The sequence below is a fragment of the Ambystoma mexicanum genome, chromosome 6p (genome assembly GCF_040938575.1).
Source record: "Ambystoma mexicanum isolate Mex_15411 chromosome 6p, UKY_AmexF1_1, whole genome shotgun sequence".
NCBI lineage: Eukaryota > Metazoa > Chordata > Amphibia > Caudata > Ambystomatidae > Ambystoma > Ambystoma mexicanum.
In genome coordinates this window covers 1,503,372,532-1,503,394,643 of record NC_090935.1, presented here as the reverse complement: position 1 = coordinate 1,503,394,643, position 22,112 = coordinate 1,503,372,532, and the positions used below count along the sequence as shown (strand labels likewise).

At 46.4% G+C, this 22,112-nt stretch overlaps 1 protein-coding gene across 6 annotated transcripts in view; it reads left to right on the top strand.

The window, feature by feature from the left end:
* PAQR3 (progestin and adipoQ receptor family member 3) overlaps positions 1–22,112 on the top strand; it is a 473,228-nt gene that overhangs the window by 348,591 nt on the left and 102,525 nt on the right. For all 6 annotated transcript variants that reach the window (XM_069626346.1, XM_069626350.1, XM_069626345.1 and 3 more), the window contains one exon: positions 9,919–10,009. In XM_069626346.1, coding sequence (XP_069482447.1) covers positions 9,919–10,009 — 91 coding nt within the window. The remainder of the gene's footprint in view (positions 1–9,918; positions 10,010–22,112) is intronic.

Sequence of the window (22,112 nt, the reverse complement as noted above, 5' to 3'; positions counted from 1 at the left end):
TTTATTTGTGTCCATGAAGACTCTGGTTGAGATTCTAACCTGGGATTTAGGCCGGTAGTAGAGGAACTCCCAGAACCCCCCCTTGTTTTTGCATATTAAGTAGTATCCAGACGTAGAACTCTTGCTCGCTGTTCTTAGAGAGGCACAGCTCCACCTCACTGACGAGGCCCAACCAGGTCGAAACAAGTGTCTGGGGTTGCTGTTGGTACTCTTGTTCAGAAGAGAATTGCCAGGCATTTCGGTGCTGGACTACCCTTGGGCAGAACAAAGATTGATATGTAGTGGAAATTTCTCTTCTGTGATAGGATGGTGATTTAAAGACTCTGGTTGAGACTCTAACACGGCATATAGGCCGGCAGTAGAGAAACTCCCAGAACCCCCCCTTTTTTTGTTGCATTCACGCAGCAAACATTTTACGTTTTACAGACACTCATCTATGGCTCGTAAATCTTTCCGCCCACTGTATATGTAATGAAGGGCGAGTCGCATTTACAAGAGATGTTTGAAACTTTTATTTAACATTTACTTTGTTTGCAGTAAATGTCAAATAAAAATCTCACTGTGCAGGATGGCCTCTGTGTGGCAGCAGTGTGCCAAACAAAGCATGTTTGTAGTGAAATGCACCATTTTACAGAAATCTCATTTTAAATGTGTTGTGTTCCGTTGCTATGGATAGAGTGCTTTTCTCTTTGGTTGAATAGGTAAACTAAGTTACCCGACTTGCAGGTCTAGCCTAACTAAAGAATTTGCAAGACCTGACTCCTCTCACTAATGTCTTATTTCAGCTGGATGCAAAACTGCTGTATTGTTGCTCATTTCATATCTTTGGTACAAATAACGTCTGGTGACATGAACAATATCAGTACAAAATTGCTAATCAAATGGGTCTGTCTGCTAATCGAAAACATTTTAATTAGCAAACTCTGCTAATCATTTTTTTAAAACTAATTTATGCATTGGAACCTTTCCCCTGTCCGACATGAACACTTCCTTATAATATGACAGTAAACGGACTAATGTTAAAACTGTTCACCTGACGTGTCCCAACCCAAGGGTCTGGCAGAGTCGGGCAATTAACCCGAATCTCACACACCTGACGGCCTTTTCTTTCCCCATAGGGATAAAAGGTGGAGCAAGACTGCACAGAAAGAGCAAGGCAGACCGCACTACGTGAGAGCTAACTCAGTCCGGCAGTTCAAAAGGAGATGAAAGACATCGCGAATCGAGAGGATACTAAGGTGAGAAGTGCCTTTGTCTTTATCGACAGAGACCCACAAAGCATCAAGAGAAGGAATAGTAAGGCCAGGAACAATAACCTGCACATGTTGCACCAGATGTCAACGGTCCCCGGACGCCGCCTCCACTGACAGCCAAGCCGGGGGGAGAGACGCGTGGCCCAATGCTACCGGCTTTGACTCTACGGACAAGAAGGAAAAGCAGTTCATCACTATCGTCGAGGGTAGAGCTGATAAAGGAACCAAACTGTGTTGAACGAAAGTAGCAAGAAACGAATTGAACTTTGAAAACAAAACTGTTGATACAAGTAAAGGGGAAAGCCAGCTGAGCAGAGTCCGGCACCACATGGGTGCGCGCTCGAGGTGATTACCCTCTTGTCGAACTACAGGTACCAGAAGACCTTGAGAGAAAAGGCGAGGATGGAGGGTCAAAGTGGTCATACAGGGGCCGTGGAAAATCCTCTGTACAATTGAAAGTCTTTGACCAACAGATGATTGTGAAAGCATGAGAATTACAAGACAAGGGGAAGGGAAGTATCACCCTCTTCTTCTGGGGTCGGGGTCCGAACTCGGGCGAGGGAGGGCCAGGGGTGGAAAGTTTCCACCCAAAGCTCGATGACAGCAAACTGTTTTGGTTAATTTGTTGAATATGTCTGAAGGGTCAGCGCCCAGAAGAGGGGGGACCCAGGGGTGAAGCCATCACCCAAAGGTGCTTAGGTTGGCAAGAGAGTACCCGGAGGAGGGATGCTAACGAGAAGGGATGAAGTTTAAATTCCCATAGTGAATTGTTTGGTAAAAGTTGTCGTGATTGAACCCGGTAGAGGGAAGCCAACCAAAGGGGCGAAGCCCGAACAATTGTTTAAAAGACATTACGATTTGTGAAAACAAGAAGTGTTGCAAGACAAGGGGAAGGAGAGTGTCCCCCTTGTCATTTGGGATCCGAGCCTGGTCAAGGGAGATCCTAAAGGGTGAACTGTCTTTGTACGAGGCCATAGTGAACCCAGAAGAGGGAGGCTAAGGGCCAAGATGATTATTTGAAAGGGATCTGCCCCTGGAAGTGAGGTCCCAGGGGTGACGAATCCTCACCTCGAGTGCAATCCGAAAGGCACTTTTGTTATGTTATGTTTCTTTTGGAATTATCAGACCCTCGGAAGCAGGAGACTCAGCCACTGAAGGCTCTGATATCGATAAAGAACTGTTTGAGGGGTGTACGCCCGAAAGAGGGGGACTCGGGGGTGAAGCCATCACCCAACGTGAAACACATTGTGTATAGGCGCTATATAAATAAACGATCATATCATATATCATAACGTGAACTGTATGTTTGTTGTGGAAAACATCAAGCCTCGAAGGCAAGAGATTTTTTTTTAATGAAAAGAGACTTTACCATCGAACAACCTGATAGCTGGAATGGAACTGGCGGCTTGTGCCAAGAAAGCTCGAGCGTGTGCTGCACCAGCTGGAATGGAACTGTCAGCTCGTGCTAAGAAAGCCTGAGCACTGTCCTCCAAAGTCACACCTTGTCCCATGCTAAAAACGTGGAGAAAGTGAGACCTCATGGCAATCGCATCTTGACTTATTATTTGAACACAGTTCCTTTTATTTTTATACCATATACCACACTCTTTTTGTAATTGGTGATAAGGAATTGGAAATAGGTTTTTCTTAGTATAGGCTCTTTTATTTTGGCACAACGCCACTAGAACTGCCTTATTTTTCATTTGATGATCAACGCTTGTTCCCATCTTAGATTTAGGTTTGGCTTGGGTGTTTTTCCACCCTGCATTCATTGTTCAATAAACACCTTTGAACTGTAATCACTTGTCTGTCTTTACTGTTGCCACCATGAGTTAATTACAGGAGCACGTGGTATCAGAAGCAAATTCCCATAAAAGCAGTGCACAACGAGATTCATTTTAGGCATAAGGATGAAGCCCACCACATCACCTCCACCACCCTCCTTATTTGAAAAGGAATGTTCTCTAGCCTCTAGTGAAAAACTGTAAACCTTCGATCTCGCGCCAAAACATATTTATTTATTTGAATTTGTAAAGCACACAAACAGCCCGCAGACATCGAGGCGCTGGAGCAGAGGTTAAGAATGCTTACTTGAGGGTTACAGTGAAGCCGCCCTAGAAAAATATTTGAAAACATTTCGGTAGTTACATGTTACAGTGCGTTGCAGGTAGGTTTTGAGAACTCAAACAAAGATGTTAGTCTTGATGGCTTTGCGGAATACAGTGTGGGATTCAATGGCTCTGAGGTGCGGAGGGAGCGCATTCCAAAGGGCAGGGGCAACTGAAGGGAAGCTGGAGCCGCCCGCACGCGCTTTGTGAGTCCTAGGGACAGACAGGAGCTTAGAGTATTGTAATCTAGATGGTTTTTGATAGACGGGTTTGGTGATCCTGCGGCTTAGGTAAGGCGGAGCAAGGTCATGGAGACATTTGTGAGTCAAGGCCAAGGCTTTGAAGATAATTCTTTGCTTGACAGGAAGCCAGTGGACTTGTCTTCTGAGTTCAGAGATATGGTCTTTGCGTGAGAGGCCTGTGGCGGCTCTAAGCGTGTTATTCTGAACAGTTTGGAGTTTGGCTATATTCTTGGCAGTGGTACCAATGAATAGGGCATTACAGTAGTCGAGTCTCGAACCAATGATGGCTCTAGCGATGGTGAGACAGTTTTGTTGGGACAGGAATGGTCGGGTCGCATTGATGAGTTTGGAGTAGTAGGCGGATGTGGAGGTTATGGCATTGACCTGTTTGTTCATGGACATGTCAGGTTCAAGGTACACTCCAAGGGTTTTGATGGACTGGGAAACAGTGACTGGGAAACAGTGACGAAGGAGGAGTACTGTTCAATTTTATTTAGGGTGGACGGCGAGCCAACCAGCAGGAGCTCAGTTTTGTCACTATTAAGGCAGATGGGGGAACAATCAACAGCAACTGATCTCCTGATTGTAACAGCCTGGTAGGCTGAAAACAGCAGATTGTATCTCTCAAATAGACGGGGGGCAAGTCCATTTATGCATTTAAGAATCAGGTACGCCACCTTAAATTTTATCCGCTCCTCCACCACCAGTCAGTGAATTGTTTGGCGAGAGGACGATACATGGGCAGGTATACCAAGCGGCCAGACCAATCTATTCTGAGCTTTTTGAAATACGTATACTTGTTTGGCCGGGATGCCTGCCAAAAGGCTATTACAATAGTCCAGATGGGCATTTACCATGGCGCCCACCACAATCGCATGGTCTTCGCCTGAAGTAAACTGCAGGACTTGACGTAGCTATTCCATTAAGTTCTCTGCCTGCTATGCAGTCCACTCGGCTTAGCCTTTCTTCCCTCTTAGATAATGAATACACAAAGCAAACTAAATGCTTACGCAAAGTGATGATCAATTACCCCTTCAGGAGACAGCTGGCCAAACTGTTCAGAGCCTTTTTATCATATGTATTTATTTGTGTCCATAAAGACTCTGGTTGAGATTCTAACCTGGGATTTAGGCCGGTAGTAGAGGAACTCCTAGAACCCCCCTTGTTTTTGCATACTAAGTAGTATCCAGACGAAGAACCCTTGCTCGCTGTTCTTAAAGAGGCACAGCTCCACCTCACTGACGAGGCCCAACCAGGTCGAAACAAGTGTCTGGGGTTGCTGTTGGTATTCTTGTTCAGAAGAGAATTGCCAGGCATTTCGGTGCTGGACTACCCTTGGGCAGCACAAAGATTGATATGTAGTGGAAATTTCTCTTCTGTGATAGGATGGTGATTTAAAGACTCTGGTTGAGACTCTAACCCGGCATATAGGCCGGCAGTAGAGAAACTCCCAGAAACCCCCCTTTTTTTGTTGCATTCACGCAGCAAACATTTTACGTTTTACAGACACTCATCTATGGCTCGTAAATCTTTCCGCCCACTGTATATGTAATGAAGGGCGAGTCGCATTTACAAGAGATGTTTGAAACTTTTATTTAACATTTACTTTGTTTGCAGTAAATGTCAAATAAAAATCTCACTGTGCAGGATGGCCTCTGTGTGGCAGCAGTGTGCCAAACAAAGCATGTTTGTAGTGAAATGCACCATTTTACAGAAATCTCATTTTAAATGTGTTGTGTTCCGTTGCTATGGATAGAGTGCTTTTCTCTTTGGTTGAATAGGTAAACTAAGTTACCCGACTTGCAGGTCTAGCCTAACTAAAGAATTTGCAAGACCTGACTCCTCTCACTAATGTCTTATTTCAGCTGAATGCAAAACTGCTGTATTGCTGCTCATTTCATGTCTTTGGTACAAATAACGTCTGGTGACATGAACAATATCAGTACAAAATTGCTAATCAAATGGGTCTGTCTGCTAATCGAAAACATTTAACATAAATTTTATTCGCTCCTCCACCACCAGTCAGTCAATTGTTCGGCGAGAGGACGATACATGGGCAGGTATACCAAGCGGCCAGACCAATCTATTCTGAGCTTTTTGAAATATGTATACTTGTTTGGCCGGGATGCCTGCCAAAAGGCTATTACAATAGTCCAGATGGGCATTTACCATGGCGCCCACCACAATCGCATGGCCTTCGCCTGAAGTAAACTGCAGGACTTGATGTAGCTATTCCATTGGGTAAAGAATTGCCGGCACCTTTGTACTTAGCTGGCCCTCGCAACTGAGATTATCCTGCTAAATGCAGCCCAAGCTTAATCCTGGTGGCAAACTTCAGCTCTGCGCCAAGGAGATTAGGGACCAAGGAGTTTTTTGCCACCACAATTAGATGTTTAGGTCGAAATAGTGCCAGCTCTGTTTTAGTCGCATTGAGCTTGAATTGGTTTTTAGGACATCCACTTGATTGCTACATCTAAGCACTGCTTAACCTTCCTCCATATAAATGAACATCTGGGTGTCATCAGCGTAAGACTGGTAAATTCCCCCCGCCCTTGACGACTCAGTATAGCCATCAGAGGCTGCAAGTACAGGTTTAAAAGTAGAGGCTCCCATGAGGACCCTTGTGGTGAAATATAATCCCCAAATGTAACCTGTTGTCTGTCAGCCAAAAAAGAACCAAACCACTTATTTGCCTGCTTGGAGACGTTACCCACCGCTCTCAGGCGGCTGAGCAGGATGTGATCGACTGTGTCCATTTCTGCAGAAAGGTCCAGCATCACCAACAGTGAGAGCTCTCCTTGATCTGTGACCGCAAGGTCATCCCAGACAGCCAACAGCACCGCCTCTGTTCCGAACTTGTGCTGAAAGCCTAATTGAAAGGAGTCCAACAGTGACTCCTTTGCCACGGATGTCCTGCTGCCGGCCGGTAATTTTTTTCTTTTAATAGTGGCGTGATAATGGCATTCTTTAACCTCTGCGGCACTATTCCTGAATCGGGGATTATTAATGAAGTCGATCGCTGTGCATGCAGCCATCGGAAACAAATAATCATTTGTGGGTTTGGGAGCTATGATTAGCAATTGCACATTATCCTCTGTTACCGGGTGGTCATCAAAAGGGGCAGCAAGTGTCACTGTCCTAGTCTGCACTGAACAGCATGAGGTTGTTGAGCTAGGGGAACAAGGCACACTAGTCTGAAGCTTTGCCAGAATATTTTTCTGAAGGAGATCCTTTTTCTACTTCAAGAATATGTTAAAAACATTGGCCTGTGCTAGAGATGGCTCAATAGATGAAACAATACAACTAGCCTGACAGAACTTAGACGCAACTGAGAACAGTTTGACTGATATTTTTTGCTGCACATATTTCCTTATGTAGGAACTCCCTCTTCGCCTTAAAGATAGTTTTTTTGTACTGTCTTAAGGTTGTTTTAGCCCTGTTGGCCCCATTTGGTGTTCTGCTCTCTCTCCATTGCCAGTCTGTTCAACTTTCCTGTTTATGAAGGAGGACTAGATTTTGGGTGAACCAAGGTTTTCAAGGCTGCTTCTTCTTTGGTTTCAGTGGTGCAATTTTAGAGCATATTTCACCCATGATCCTTACACCAGAAGGGAAGTACTCCTCACTTGGTAACGAGGTGTCAGAGGTGGCTAATGTTCCCTTAACCTCAGCTCCTGGCATATTGTCCAGTTCTTTACATTTACAAACTAATGAAAGAGAGCAGGTTTTAGTATCCAGTTTTCTCCCCATTGGGGGAAACAGGGAAACAAATTAGGCAAAATGGTCAGGCTGTTCAGTAGGTAAGGTCTCTGTCAAAGTTATGCCCTTACCTCTCACCAACAACACATCCACACAGTGACCTTCGATGTAAAATGGAGCAATCGCCAAGGGAATCATCCCGGGATTATCAATTTCTTAAAGTGCTTTCGAGTCTGGCATTGTGTGATCATCTAGCCAGATATTCCAGTTGTCCAAATACAAAAACTTTCTGTATTTACTCCCTATAAGGGTTTGAAAGGAATCAGAACTGCTCCAGGAAAGTTCCCACTGGTACACTTGAACTGAAAATGTCTGCAACATCCCGACAGTCACCTGCCCCACCTCCGACCCATCCTCCTCATCCAATGTTTCTAAATGGGAGACTTGTAGAGAGGACCTGTAAATGGGAGCTATGCCCCCTGCCCCCTCTCTTGCCCACTCAGTGTATACGGAACTCTTCTGGTACTAAATTATGGAACGAGGCCCGAGAGATGTTTCAGTGATCAACAGCATGTCTAAATTATATTCCTCCAAAAGCTCAGCTATTTGCACTGCATGAGCGCTAGCGGACCTGGAATTAATCAGTTCTGCTTTGACGGGTTTAGCAGTCTTGAAGGGTATTGTGCACACATCAGATGCCTGGTTTAAAATCCCCAGATCCCGGATTTTATTAAATGCAGAGTGTGAATTTACCTTCATTGTTGTCTAAATCCTGCAAGGTAGGCACATCATATTTATAACCCCCCCCCCTTTCCATGTGTTCTCGGTTAACAATAAAACAACTACAAAGGTTGTGATAATGCCCGGACCTGGTGGCTCAACCTCTGTTCAAAAGTTCCATCTCCAGGTACAGTCAGCATTTCCTGCCGATTGCCGTCCGGGCCGTAAAAGGACCTAAACAGGCAAAGCGCTGATGTGGGCCAGATAAGGCCTGCGACGTAGAGCAATGATGCATTGGCACAAGTGCCGGAACACAGGCACTTCTGGAATTATAGTTCCGACAGCCATGACAGGTCTATTAGTCCTTCCACGAGCAGAGCAGCCTCTGAAATAAGTGGATTAACTGCTAAGTATGGTCACACAACTAGCTGGTAGGTAGTACAGCCATATGCATCAAATTTCAGTATACTAAAAATTCTACACTTTCTTTAAAAAGTCTACTTAATATCAATAAAAACATGTAATTCTATCACTACTTCGGATAAAACAAACTCAAGTATTACCGTTCTTGTTGAGATGAATCCCCACACTAACAAGGTTGCCCTCGGCGAGCAACCATAGTCGCACAGGCACCCACTGATGCAGGCCAGTTGAGGCCTGCAGCACGGAGCAATGATGCATCACAAGTTCGGAACGCAGGCATGTCCGGTTATTATAGGGGTCTCCTATCCTATGCCAATCAGGCATCCCTATGTATGGGAGCAAGCAAATGTCAGTATTACAAGTCCACCAACTCTAGTGTAGTAATTAACATTGTCACTTTTGCCTTTGACTCCGGATTTACCTTCACTCAATCCGGGTACTCCATTTATTCCAGAATGTACTTAACCTGCGGGGATGAAGCGAGATGGTACACTGCACCGCGCATGTCCCCTTTAGAACAGCGCTTCGTACACCACTAAAGAATGCTGACCTTCACCGTTCATACTTCTGACGTATATACGTTGTGGCATAGGTAAGCGTGTTTGCTGCTCTCACCTTTTTGCTGCAAGGCGACTTTAGTTGCTAGATGTCATTATATTATAAAGCCTCTCGTCTGCCTCGAGGAGAGCTTTATGGAATATATTTACCTTGGAGAAATGCATTATACAGTGCTGCTTTTACGGATAACTCTAACCAGCGCCTCCAGGTGCAGCTGGCATTGAAAGACTGTACAATGAGGGTTTGTCTCAGTCAGCAACAAAGTTGCATGGTGTAACCTTGCCAGGTGGTGACAACCGCCTTCCATTGAGACTCATGTATTCCTGAGAATATAAGATACCTGGGCCCAGGAGGGAGGGGGTTCACTTGCACCAATGCCTTGCGTTTCCGTTGGTTATTTGTCTGCTCACTGCTTTACTAATAAAGTGTTCATTGTGAGGGTTCATTATTTTTCTCTGCCGTACGTGTTTGAGATGGCCTGTCAATATAAAAAATAACTTGGGCCAGTGTCAACATTTATACATTTCTACAATATGCTGCATTACAGATTGATGCCAACATGTCTCTATATGGGTACAATTTATATTGATGGTTTGAGTAATAAACTGCAGCGTTTGTTTAAAGATTAAATAATCTAGCAACAACTGGTTGGTTGCTTTATGTTCTAATAGTTGTGGTCGTGATTTTAAGCACAAAGTGCATCGATGTATTTTCTAACAGCTAACTAGTGCATATTTACACTAATAGTTGTATAAAAGCATGCCTTTGTGTATTTTTGATATAGTAGATGCAGTATGTCCGTGCTTCCTATAGAGTAACTCTGAATGTGTAAACATTGTTTATTTTTCTCCCAGCCTCGTACATTCATCATTACCTTTTTGAAGCTGATTTTTTTGTAAGCTTGATTTTCTTTTGCAGGAGTTTGCTCCTCGTGTAATTGTGATGTACTTGATTGCAGCTGTTGCTTTTCTGTTCTACATCTCTAAAGTACCAGAACGGTATTTTCCAGGTATGATTTTGTATACCTTACATTACTATATGCTAAACGCTGTTTAATGTTTTCCATGCATACACTCATTCTGTGGAATGTTAACTGTACTTGTGTGCTCTGCGTGTTGTGCATCTGTTTGTGAAGAAAACGACTGGGTGTTGGGAACAGAACGTGTTCTAACTTCCTATGCAAATTATTGATGTTTGTCCACATTCTTGCACATCAACCACCATTAGCACCCTGGAACTGATGTTGGAATCCAGGGATCAGAGTGGCATGGAGGAACGTCTTCCCAGGTTACCATGTTGGCAACGCCCACCAAAGTATTGGGTCTGTAGGCACAGCAAGCATGGACCTGACCCTCTGCCCAATACTGGCAGGATGAAAAACAGTGGACTGGAACAGGCCGCAGAGCAATGCCAGTGGCTATACTTATTTACAAAACAGCCACCAACCTTCAGTTTCAAATGTCACCCTGGGTGGAAATAGTTTGCCCAGATGTTGGGCCCCGAACCTGCTGAGCCTAGCAACCCAAGCTATAACTCACTGATGACACTCGAGGTGGCCTCAAAATGCTTTTCCCCACCCACATTTATTAACAACTTTACCCACCTCCACATATATATGTGGCCAAAGGGGGATTTCAAAATTCAGCATTTTTGTAAGCGCAGTAATGGGATGTGCAGTGATAGTGTGATCCCAATCTCCCTACTTTGGCAGGAAGTAGCAAGGAGCCTGTCCTCCTTCTCACCATGTGCTGCTCCTCCTGCTTTGGCTTCAGTTTGCCTCTAGTTCTGTTCTCCTCCTTGCTGGGTTCACCATCCTCTTTTCAAGTCCTTGAAAGGTTTTCTCATTTGTATTGGCCCTTGGGATTGCCCACTGCCACTATGGTCTTGTCTGGTCTCTCTGTTCTGGTAAATTAGCAGATTTGTTTGATCTGTTCTCTCCATAACCTTTTATGTGTGGTGCAAGTTCAGTGCCATCTTGGGTTTCCTACCGGAACCTTTCTGCAGTCCTTGACCTTCCCCGGCGGTTTGTAAGGCAGCCCTCATACAACATTTCTCGTTGACCGTGTGACTTTTAGTCGCTGCTCTTCAACATTTTGCTTTGGTAACTTTGCGGATTGTTCCTGTGCAGGTTCTCAAACCCCTCTTGAGCATTGCTAAATACCGAAAGTTGCTCATCATACACTGTTTGATCAGTACATATTGTGGAGTTTCGAAATTGTTCCTATGTGGGTGTTGACTTTAGAGGTACTGTTGCCAGTTATGTTTTAGACACTTTTGAAGAAGTCATTCTGCACATTGCTGGAGAGCATGCAGTACCCCACTCCTTCCACCCCCTTGGAAGCACATTGGGTAGCTGCCGGACCAACCCATTCCCTAGATGCTCGTTCCATCCCCTTCCCACCCCGCAACATGCAAAGTTTGGGAGTTCTGCCAACAGAACACATTATTTTAACACGACTTCAGGGGGAGCTAGCTACTAAATTGGAACTGGACTAAACTACAACTGGAATGATGGGTTGAACAATGCAATTGAGGCCAGGAAGGTCAAGGTGTATGTGGAAAGGCAGGAGGCTGATCTGGATCTGGTACAACTCACTGCAGTGGCAGTCTCACCAAATTATTTTGTTGCAAGCCCCCTGTACGCCCCTTCTATGCTAATCCACTGCTCATCCCAGTCACCCTAAAATCTACATAAAGTTATACCCTTACCCCACAACCACCCTAAAAAAGGGCATCAGAAAGAGGTAAAATCGAACATTCTCCAAATGCATCAATGGTGAGTTGGGCAGGTACCTCTAATATAGCAATACTTCAAGGGTCTCATCTTTTGGGATCATTGAACAAAGCTTTCCATAGGCCATGTGGAAACAGGTTGTATTTATTTTGCCTCCTACTCCTCCAAATCTAAAAATGTCATCACATTAATCAGCAAAGCTCTTGCTTTGACCCCTTGCATCGTTGAGGTTGACCTGGATGGCAGGATTGTGATAGTTTCTGGCTATCTCTCTGGCATTGATTAACATGTACGAGTAGAACACTGCTGACTCTGCCTTTTTCCTCCATCTGGCTAACCAACTCCTTACATTTCTGGGGTCCTTTTTAAGCAGAGCTGGGGATGTGGGACATTTATACCATCTTGGACACTGCCGAGGACAGATCAGGGCGCCAGTTAAAAAATTATTTCACATGCTCTGAGGGAGATTCTTTTCCCTCTTTTCTATGTGAACCTGGTTGGATGCTTGGAACACTCTTCACCCAAAGGCATGGGAATTATCTTTTTATTGCTTTGTGTGTGATGGCCTTAGTTTTAACATCTCACTCAGTGCGTTATGCCTCGGCAGAGTGTTCTATACTTTTGCTGCATACTTTCTCACCATTCTCTGATTCAATTATATTCTGCACTGTGTAAGGAACTAATGGTGGCAACAGTATAGCAATCACAGTTCAAGGGTGTTTATTAAAATGTATGCAGGTTGGAAAAACGCCTAATCTAAACCTAAATCTAAGATGGGAGCAAGCGTCGACCATCAAATGAAAAATAAAGCAGTCATAGTGGTGTTGTCTCAAATACGGCCTATACTAAGAAACCTATTGCCAAACCTTACACTAATACAAAAAGGGTGTTGGATGGTTTTCAAGGAAACAAAGAAGTGTTCTCAAATAATATGTCTGGATGCGGTAGCTTGGGTCTCCCTTCCCGACGATTTGAGCATGGGGTAAAGTGGAATATTGGAGCACAGCACACACTCGACTTTCCCAGCACGAGTAGACAGTTCTCTACCGATCTGTCAGGAGCCTTGATGGCGAAGTCTCGTTTCACGGAAAAGTCCCTTGCCTTCGAGGGCCTGACTTATTCCATTATCAAAACAAAGTTCCTTCAACAAAATAAGTGTTTCTTGTTTCACTTAGGGTGAGGATTCTTCACCCCTGGGTCCGCCTCTTCCGGCCGCTGACCCCTCTTTATCTTCAGCCCCCTTCCTTGCTTCACAAATCTTAATGTCTTTTAAACCGTTCCAGTGGACATCCCTCGGCCGGGTTCACTCTTGTCAACACACTCTTTCCTTGGACCATAAACTTTGCCCCCTGTTCGCCACTCTTGCCAACTTCACATTTACTTTCGCTCTCAAGGTTTGCGGGATTCACTTCCCTTTGCTTTCTCACAATGCAGGATTCACTGCCCTTATTTTCTCTACAGTACTTAGGTCAAAGGCTTTCGACTGTATGGGGAATTTGCTTGATCTCCTGTATGACCACTTTGACCTATCTTGCCGGCTCCCCTACGGCCTTCTGGTATCTGTAGTTTCAGTCAGACTGGATCAACCGGAGTCTCTTTAGTTAGCACCCACATGGTGCTGGTTCCCTCCACAGCTAGTCTCCCCTTAACACTTTTACAGTTCTTTGAACTTGGTACAACTTGCCACTTTGCGACTTTCATTCAACACAGCCTGGCTCTTATTGGCTCTCACCTCGACTCACTGGGTGAGAAAAACTCCTTGGCTTTCCTAGTTATTGGAGTCAAGACTGGTACCACGGTAGCAAGATTTTCCCTCGCTACCACTTATCAGCGTTGACACGTTCCGTGTACTGTTGACATCTGTTGCTGGACACTTGGGCTATTGTCCTCGGTTTTACGATTCCCTGTGGAGAGGTTTTGCAGGTGTTAGGGAAGATTGTATGCAGTACCCTGTGGGAGACTGCACCAGCCTTGTCCTCTAGGCAATAGTTAACCCAGCCTTTGGTATAAGCATGTACTACAGAAGTTGGTAGATTGACTGAGAAGCCAGGCTTGTCTCAAAAGGGGTCAATGTGAGCTGTAGGGTTATAACATAGAGATTCACAGTGACAGGTTTTCAAATAAACACTTACTCTCAAGGTTTCTAGATTAAACAATTATTTATTAATTTAACAGTCAGTTGTATAAGCCTTCTTTAGAAGGGAGCAAATATATGTAACACAAAAATATACTTCAAAATACACACACTGTTTCTTTCAATCAGTAGAAACCCATTTGGGATGGCACACACACTTCCTACACCTTGAAGTGACTTAAATAACTAGGGCACTGTGGACATTGATATATCGCTGGCACATTTAGAGCAATACTGAGGTGGGTGTAAAAAGGAAAAGATGAGGGAATAAAACTATGGTTAACAAATATTTTTAGCCTCAGTTCATCGTTCAGGGTTTCCGTTGCCTCCGCCAAGGCTGCATTCTCATCTCGAGGAGAAGTCTGGTACCTGCCTTCGTTTGATTTTCCCCGTTACAGGTCGCACTCTTCTTGTGGTTCTATAATCCCTAACAGTGTCATAGACGTAGGGCACCATGCTCTGCGTGCTCCGTCCTTTAGGTACCTCATGAGGCTGGCCCAGTCCGTAGAGAATTTTGCATGATCGCCCTGAATTGAGTAAGTGAGCCATTCGATGGCAACCAGGGACCAGATTTTTGCAATCCATTCATGTTCATGGGGAGGATCTTCCGATTTCCACTTGCGCGCCAGCACCATCACTGCCGCCATCATCATAACAGAGCCTGCAGCCCGGCTTTGTGGTGTTATCCTCCAAAAACCCATTTAGGCCCAATATTTCAAGCCCTATATTCGTTCCCCCTGTGGTCCCCAGGACATTAGCCATTGCCTGTCATATTTCCCCCCAGTATTGGTTTATTTTCGGACATTCCCACCATATATGGGCCCAGGTACCCACCTCCCTGCATTCCATTCAGCAATACCGTGGGAATTTTGGAAACATTCTGTTTAATCTGACTGGGGTTAAATGCCACTGGAACATCAACTTCATCCAGATCTCTTTGATCTGAAGTGATCTTGTCAGCTTTGTTGTCTGCGTCCACAATTTCATCCACTCATGTTCCCCTATGTTGCAGCCTGTGTCTACTTCTCATTTCTTCATAAATAATCTAGTCGGTGGGGCTTCTCTGTCCTTAATGTGTTTTATATATTGCAGAAACCATCCCCTGTCTCCCGGGTCAGTGTCTAGATATTTTTCAAAAGTGGTAAGCCCTCGGGACCCTGCCTGCCTCATCAACTGGTGCGAGAGCCAGTGCCTGAGCTGACAGTAGCCATACCTGTGTCTTTCCCCTATACCAAATTCCGTTTTATACTGCTCGAATTCCTTGAGCTTATCTCCGTTATACATATCGCGTACCATCCGACATCCGCCTTGATGCCAATCATCAAAGGTGGAGGTCTTATACCCCAGGGTAATTGCAGGTTATCAAATAGCGGCATGTAGGGAGAGGGATATGCAGTGATGTTTGACCTTTTTACTGCATTGTCCCATGCTTCCCCTATTGTCGAGGTAATTTTACTACGATACATTTGGGATGTTCTATCTCACCTCGGCTTCCACAGCATTCCCTGCGACTACTGCCCTATCCATGGGCCTCCATACCTTCGCCCTGTCGTTCCTTTGCCAGTCCCTGATGATTCGTGTTTGTGCGGCGATATAGTATGCCTTAAAGTCAGGCTCCCCCATATCCCATCTAGATGTCGGCGTTCTCATTAGCTTTGCAGCTATTCTTGGGCGCTTCTGGTTCCATATGAATCTCACCGTAGCTTTTTGAAGGGCTCTAAAGAAGGTGAGTGGGATTCCCATTGGTAGTGCCATGAAATGGTAGAGCAGCTGTGGGAGGACCACCATCTTTAGCACGGTGATGCGTCCAAGCCAAGTGATGGATAGTGGGCCCCAATCAACCAGTTTCGTTTTCAGTTTTTTTAGGAGGGGAGGATAGTTCGCCTGGTACAGCTCTCCCACGAATTTGGTAATTTGTACCCCTAGATATTTAATAGATTTGTCCGCCCACCTATATGCATATGCCCCCCGTGACATATTGTACTGTTTTGTGACATGTTAAGGTTGAGTATCTCAGACTTATTTGTATTCACCTTGAGTCCCGCCACCTGCCCAAAGCGTTCTAGTTCCCTGCTCACTGCCGGTAGAGAGGTGTCCGGTTGGGTTAGCGTGAGCAGCATGTCCTCCGCGAAGGCCGCAGCCTTGTGGGTTTGCCCCCCCCACCATCGGTATTCACTTAATGTCCTTCGCCAATCTTGTCACCAGAAAAGGCTCTAGATGCATTGCGTAGAGAAGGGGGCAGAGCAAGCATCCTTGCTTTGTGCCCCTCTCGACTGAAACCGGCCCCGAAATCTGTCCGTTTTTTTTTTTTAGCTATTCGGAGGATTGGGTTTTGATAGTTGGCCTTGACCCTATCTAGGAAATTGGGTCCGAAGCCCATCTTGGCCATTGTGGCAAATAGAAATCCCCACTCCATCCGATCAAAGGCTTTTTCTGCATCGATTGCCAATGGGAGGGTGGGAATTTCCTTGATCTGTGCCTTCTCCACCAGATGGGCTATCCTTCTCACATTATCTGCTGTCTACCTGCCTCTAATGAAGCCCGCCTGAACGGATCGTATTATTTTGGGCATGATTGTGTCTAGTCTCAACGCCAAAATGTTGGTATGTATCTTGACGTCGACATTTATTAACGCTATAGGACGATAAGACCCGCATTCTGTTGGGTCCTTGCCCTTTTTATGAATGAGTATTTTAGCCTCTTCCACTGAGTTAGGTAGGACCTTGGTGATACCGATATGGTTGAAAAGTTTAGTGAGGTAGGGAACGTTTCCTTGTTTAATTTATAAAATTCTGTGACAAATCCTTCTGGGCCTGGTGCTTCATTTGCTGGTCGGGTGGTTATTGCCCTTCTAACCTCGTCCTTCGTGATTGCCTCCTCCAAGGGCTCCCTCTCCTCCTCGGTGACAGTCGATAGATCTAACTTGTCCAGGGATGCCTCCTGGTCTGTTGGTTCTGGTCTATTCTATATCCTCATTGGTAGTGTACATGCGCCCGCCCTCCCCTTTGATTTTCAAAATGGTTTTGTCCCTCTCTTCCTTTCTCACCGTTCTGGATAGAAGGCGGTCCGACTTATTAGCTTCGAGATAGTATCTCTGCCGTAACCACAACAAATTGCGTTTAGCCGCCCTAGTCTGGATGGGATTTAATTGTCCTCTTACTGCTCTATATTCCCTTTTAATGGCTGCTGTGTTTCATGCCCATCTGTGCCATTATCTCTTTTAGTCTACACTCTAGCAAAAATTCTTCCTCCCGTTTTATCTCTTTCCCTTCTAGCCTTCAATGCAATAATCTTCCCTCTTATGGTCACTTTGAGGGCATCCCACCATATCTGTGGGGATGTATCCTCCCAACTGTTATTTCTTGCATACTCTATCTCTGCCTCAATTTCCCGGGCAAGTATTGCGTCCTTGAATAGCGGGGTCGGGTAACGCCACTTCCACAGGCCCGGAGCGCCTCAAGGCCTAAGTATGGACAGGGTCATTGGGGCGTGATCCGAAAGTGCCATAGCTCCTAGTGCAATGTCTGTGATTTTGCCTAGCAGTGGCTTAGAAACCCACATGTAGTCAATGAGTGAGTGTGATCTGTGCGCATGCAAGTAATAAGTGTACCCTTCTGTGTTGCCCTGTATCTCCCTCCAATGAGTCTACGATGCCTATGTCTTGTGTTTTCCTATTGAGGTCTCCCGAAGGGCCTGCCTTTGGTCCCCACGCCGTCAAACTCCTATCTTTAGTCGGGTCCCAGGCCATATTGAAATCCCCCGTTAATATAATGCGTCCCCTGGTGAATTCTTCGAGCTGGGTGAGGGATTTTTGAATAAAGAGGACCTGGCCCACGTTTTGTGCATATATTTTGTCGCCACAGTATATATCTCGCCCCTCACCTCGAGAATCACTGCTACGTACCTTCCCTGGTCATCTTTTTGCAATGCTTTGACTGTCGGATCCAGCCCGTCTTCCAGCGCAAGTAATACTCTCCCTTTCTTGCAAGGTTGTGTAACCTGAAATACCCTGGACTATCCCCACACCTTTACCCCATGGACTTCTCGAGATTGCATGTGGGTTTCTTGTAGCGTCACTATATGCGCTTGTTCCTTTCTCAGAAACCTCTCAACTTTCCTTCTTTTAATCTGTGAATTTAGCACATTGACATTTAATGATAGTACTTTCAACCGTTCCGTGTTAGCCAACCCCTTGTCCCTGTAGTAGCACCCCTCGCCTAACGACCCCGGAGTTTCCTTTCTCTCCTCCCTGTGCGGCACACCATCTACCCAGAACTCCCCCTTTCAGATTTTGTGCTCCTTGACCCCTTCTGTTTCCCCACCCTTCTCCCCCCACCCCTGGGTGAGCACAGCTGGCTCCTGCCCCCCCTAGTACTAAATTGACGAGAGCTGAGCTCTAGAGCATACCTAGATTCGCTCAACATGGGATCTCCCAATCCCATTCCAAGTGCCCGCCTCCCCCCGCCTTCAAGCTTCACAGATGCTACTGTTTTCCTGAATCCACACAGTTAACCTTTGTTAGCGAGTGCCCTCCCCGGACTCACTTCAAGATTTTGGTGGATCGTCAGGGATTCAGGTTCTGCTGGGACTTTCGGGCGATCTATTTTGGCGTCCTACCTCCAGTTTCTTTGTGGTGGTCCAATTTGTAGGGGGTTGGGATTCCTCCTTCTTTGAATGTTTCGGGCCCACCGTAGACCTCTCCCATGGTTTGCGTGCTATACGACATGTGGCTGTCCCCGCAGGGCCCGACGGCGGTTGTTCCTCCAGTCCCAGCAGGTCTATCCCTTGCTCGCAGGTCGTGATCTTTTGTTGCCTGCCCTGCCACGTAAAGCTCAGGCCAAATGGATGAGTCCACCTATATCAAATTTATTGGGCTCTCAGATGTGCCAGGACCGGCCCCATTCGCCTCCTTCAGGGTTATTTGAGCAAGGTCTTGATATAGAAATATATCCTCTCCATTGTAGGTGATGCGTTCTGCCTTCCTGGTTCTCTCCATAACCTTCTCCTTACTCGCAAAATTGTGGAAAGCCACCAGGACGTCCCTCGGCCTCGCTCCCGGCTCGGGCGGGGCGGACCCACCCTGTGGATCCTATCAAACTGAAGGTCTGTTCCTGTCTGAGTCAAGGAGGTCCATGAATATGGAGTTGAGTGTTCGTGGTAGATCCGAGGCTTGTATTTCCTCGGGTAGGAATTTGACGCAAATGTTTGCTCTCCTGGATCTGTTTTCTAAATCTTCCGCCTGAGTTTCTAACTTTTGGGTGGCCAGCGCCAGTGTTTCCAAGAGGGTGTCCGCTTTCCTTGCATCCTCAGTCAGCTCTTGTATGGCCCGCTCGTTGACATCGACCCTCTCTTCTATTTTGTTGATTTCCCTTTTTATCTCCTTTAGTCCCTCTGCTAGATCCTCCCTCAGCGCCTCCATCTGCCTCTGACCTGCCTCTGTGATCTTATCGACCAGCTCGCCCATAAATTGTTTAAATGCAGAGTGCGTGACTGGCCTGTTCTGATCTTCCTGGCTGGAGTCGGCCCCACGATCCATTGAACAGTCTCCTGCTGGTTGGTCTCCATCCGGGTCGGCTTCTCTGGCCCAGAACCTTGTGAGCGACCCATCTTGCCCTTTTTTGGCGTTTTTCATGGCCGCTGGTGGGTCCTTCATTCTCTTTCTTGACATTTCTGGGTCGTTGCTGGGTGATGCGTGTCTAGTATGTAGAGTGGGGTTAGTTGCCGCCCCGGGTAGCTGATCACGTGTTGGAGGGGAGGGACACACCTCTTGGTGCTAGGCGGAGGACCAGCTCCTACTTTGCTCCACTGTTCTCTTTTTATGTTGCGGTGTTGTCCTGGATCAGTGGCTGGGATTTCCTGGTTGTTTAGGTAAGCGTTGATACTGTGGTAGATCTTATATAGGATTGCCGCTCTTTTTGACTGGGGGGCTGGTCCCCTCTCTTGGGGCTATTATGCTCCTGCTCAGTGCCTTTGTTGTACATCCATTTGGGTGCCGGAGTCATTAGGAGGACTGATATAGTGCTCAGTGCCTTTGTTGTACCTCCATTTGGGTGCCAGAGTTATTAGGAGGACTGATATAGATCTGAGGGCACTTCTCCCTGGGTCGCCTTTTCTAATTTCGGTACACTGCCAATACGATCCTGCTGTCCTTGATCCTCGTAGCCACCTGTGGCATGAGAGGCGTACTTGTGAGTGAGTCCTCCTGTGGTTTGGTGGCCTCTGCAGCCCCTATGCTTGGAGGGGATGCCCCCTCTTTTCCCCTCTTGAGTTGGGTGGATTGTGGGGTCGGGGTAGCGTCTTGCCAATGTTTATGTATATACCGCCCCATGCTTTAGAGTTGTGTGCCCGGGTGCGCTGGGCTGTGGGGGGGGGGGGCTGCTCATCTACAAACATACAAAGCAGAGTCTCAGGTGGAACCATCTTGTTCTCAGCTCTGCGCTTCGGAGCCCCACGTCCAGAAGCCTTTATCCAGGCTTGCCACGCTCCTGGTTTCAGCCGCGGGCTCACCGGAGGTCTGGTCTGCTCCCAGCTCTGCCCGGAGGAGTCAGCTGATACCTCTGCTGGTCCCGCCCCGCTCGGCTTTCTTCCGCCGTCCCCCACAATGGTCCGTGGGGCGCAGCTCCCCTCTGCTGGAGATACGAGTGACTGGTCCAGCAGGAAGTGCCTCTTTAGGCCGCTCCGACCGGTGCACTGCACCCAAGTGGCCCTGTTGCCCGCCCGCCCGCTCTGCCGGCATGCCGTCTCCCGTTCTTCTTTTCGTTGCTGGAGGCGGCGCTCTCGCCAGGGCCGCAATGGATCTCCTTGCCTGTTATGGTTCTTCCTGCTGCTTGGGAGCGGGAGGGCCCCCTTATCCAGCGCTGCCTCGCCCCCGGTCCCCTAGGGCGGGTGCGGATTGTAGGTTCTGGCCTTGCCCGTTGTCTGTGGATTTGTTGGGGTGATCTCTCCCACACTCGCCTCTTGCGGAGCCCCGGTCTTCCGGGAGGCGCACCGATGTGTATATTAGCCACGGAGGGCTACTTTCGCTGCTTATTAAGTTTCAGAAACAATGTGGTTCAGGACCGCGATGCTCAATGAGCCGTGGCCATCTTGGAATGGTTAACAAATATTCTTAAACAGTTAAGTACTTTTGAACTCCCCCAATGCAAGGTAAATTGGCCCTTTCCCTGCTACACAAGTTATAGAATGTGTGTCATTTGTTGAGGGATAGTTAAAGCACAAAGTCAGAGATTAGAAGAGTCTTTCAGGGAGCCAGGACAGCCAATGTTAATTGTGCAAATGTTTAGGTGAGCTGAAGCCCTTCTTGAAGGTAAGTAAAACATCTTGCACAATGTTTTTAGAAGTCTCTGTAGAAAATGAAATCACTGTTGGGCCACAAGCTGGGAGGCTTTTGAGGGGCAAAGCTGCAGACAACTCTGCAAAAGCAACCAAGACAAGTCTCAACTGAGAGCTAGCAAGGCTATACGACAAGAGGTAAGTACCCCATAGTTTACAGTACCTTAGGTCTGAAGAAATTGGTTCCAGTTGGCTTCTGTTCCAGTTGTAGAATGGCAGATCCCGTTGATCCTCGGCCTCAAGTTGTTTCGACAAGAGGGAAGACGTCTGGGGACTCCTGCACAACGGTTTGAAGGTCGGCGGCAGCAATGGGCAAACTTCAGATCAGCGGCACTTCGCGGTTTCAGCTTCTCACGAATAGCACCACAGAAGACAGGGTCATTTTGACAAAATGGGCACCCATGGGTGCTTTACTGCAGCTGCAATTGTAGCCCACGGTAGAAACACTAAGTGGTAGTAAAAAGTAAACCACTGCCATTAATTGTAGAAAGGTTAACAAAAATGTTGCATGAGAAACTAGACAATGGGGATACTAAGTAACCCGTCCAGCACCCTATGGTAAGATAGTGTGTGCTGGGTCTAGAATGTTACAAATGTAAGTAAAGTCAATTTCACTTCACTGCTCTTGGAAACGGTAGTTTATCCAAGAGAATGTATTTACACCTTTGGGAAATCTGGAAGACTTCCCTGTGCCACTGCACTCAAGGTGCTTTGTGTCAAAATGTGAAAAGATGCCTATGGAGTTTGTCAGACTCCAAAACCAAAAGAAACAGTGTTCAAATTCAAGAATAATATATGCGAGAGTGGGAAAAAGCTCTCAATCTCTCCAGGATAAAAATGTAAAAGTCATAAAGTCGAGCAAAAAGAGTTGAAGAGTTGGGGATCAAAGTAGAAAGGAATTAGCACATTTCT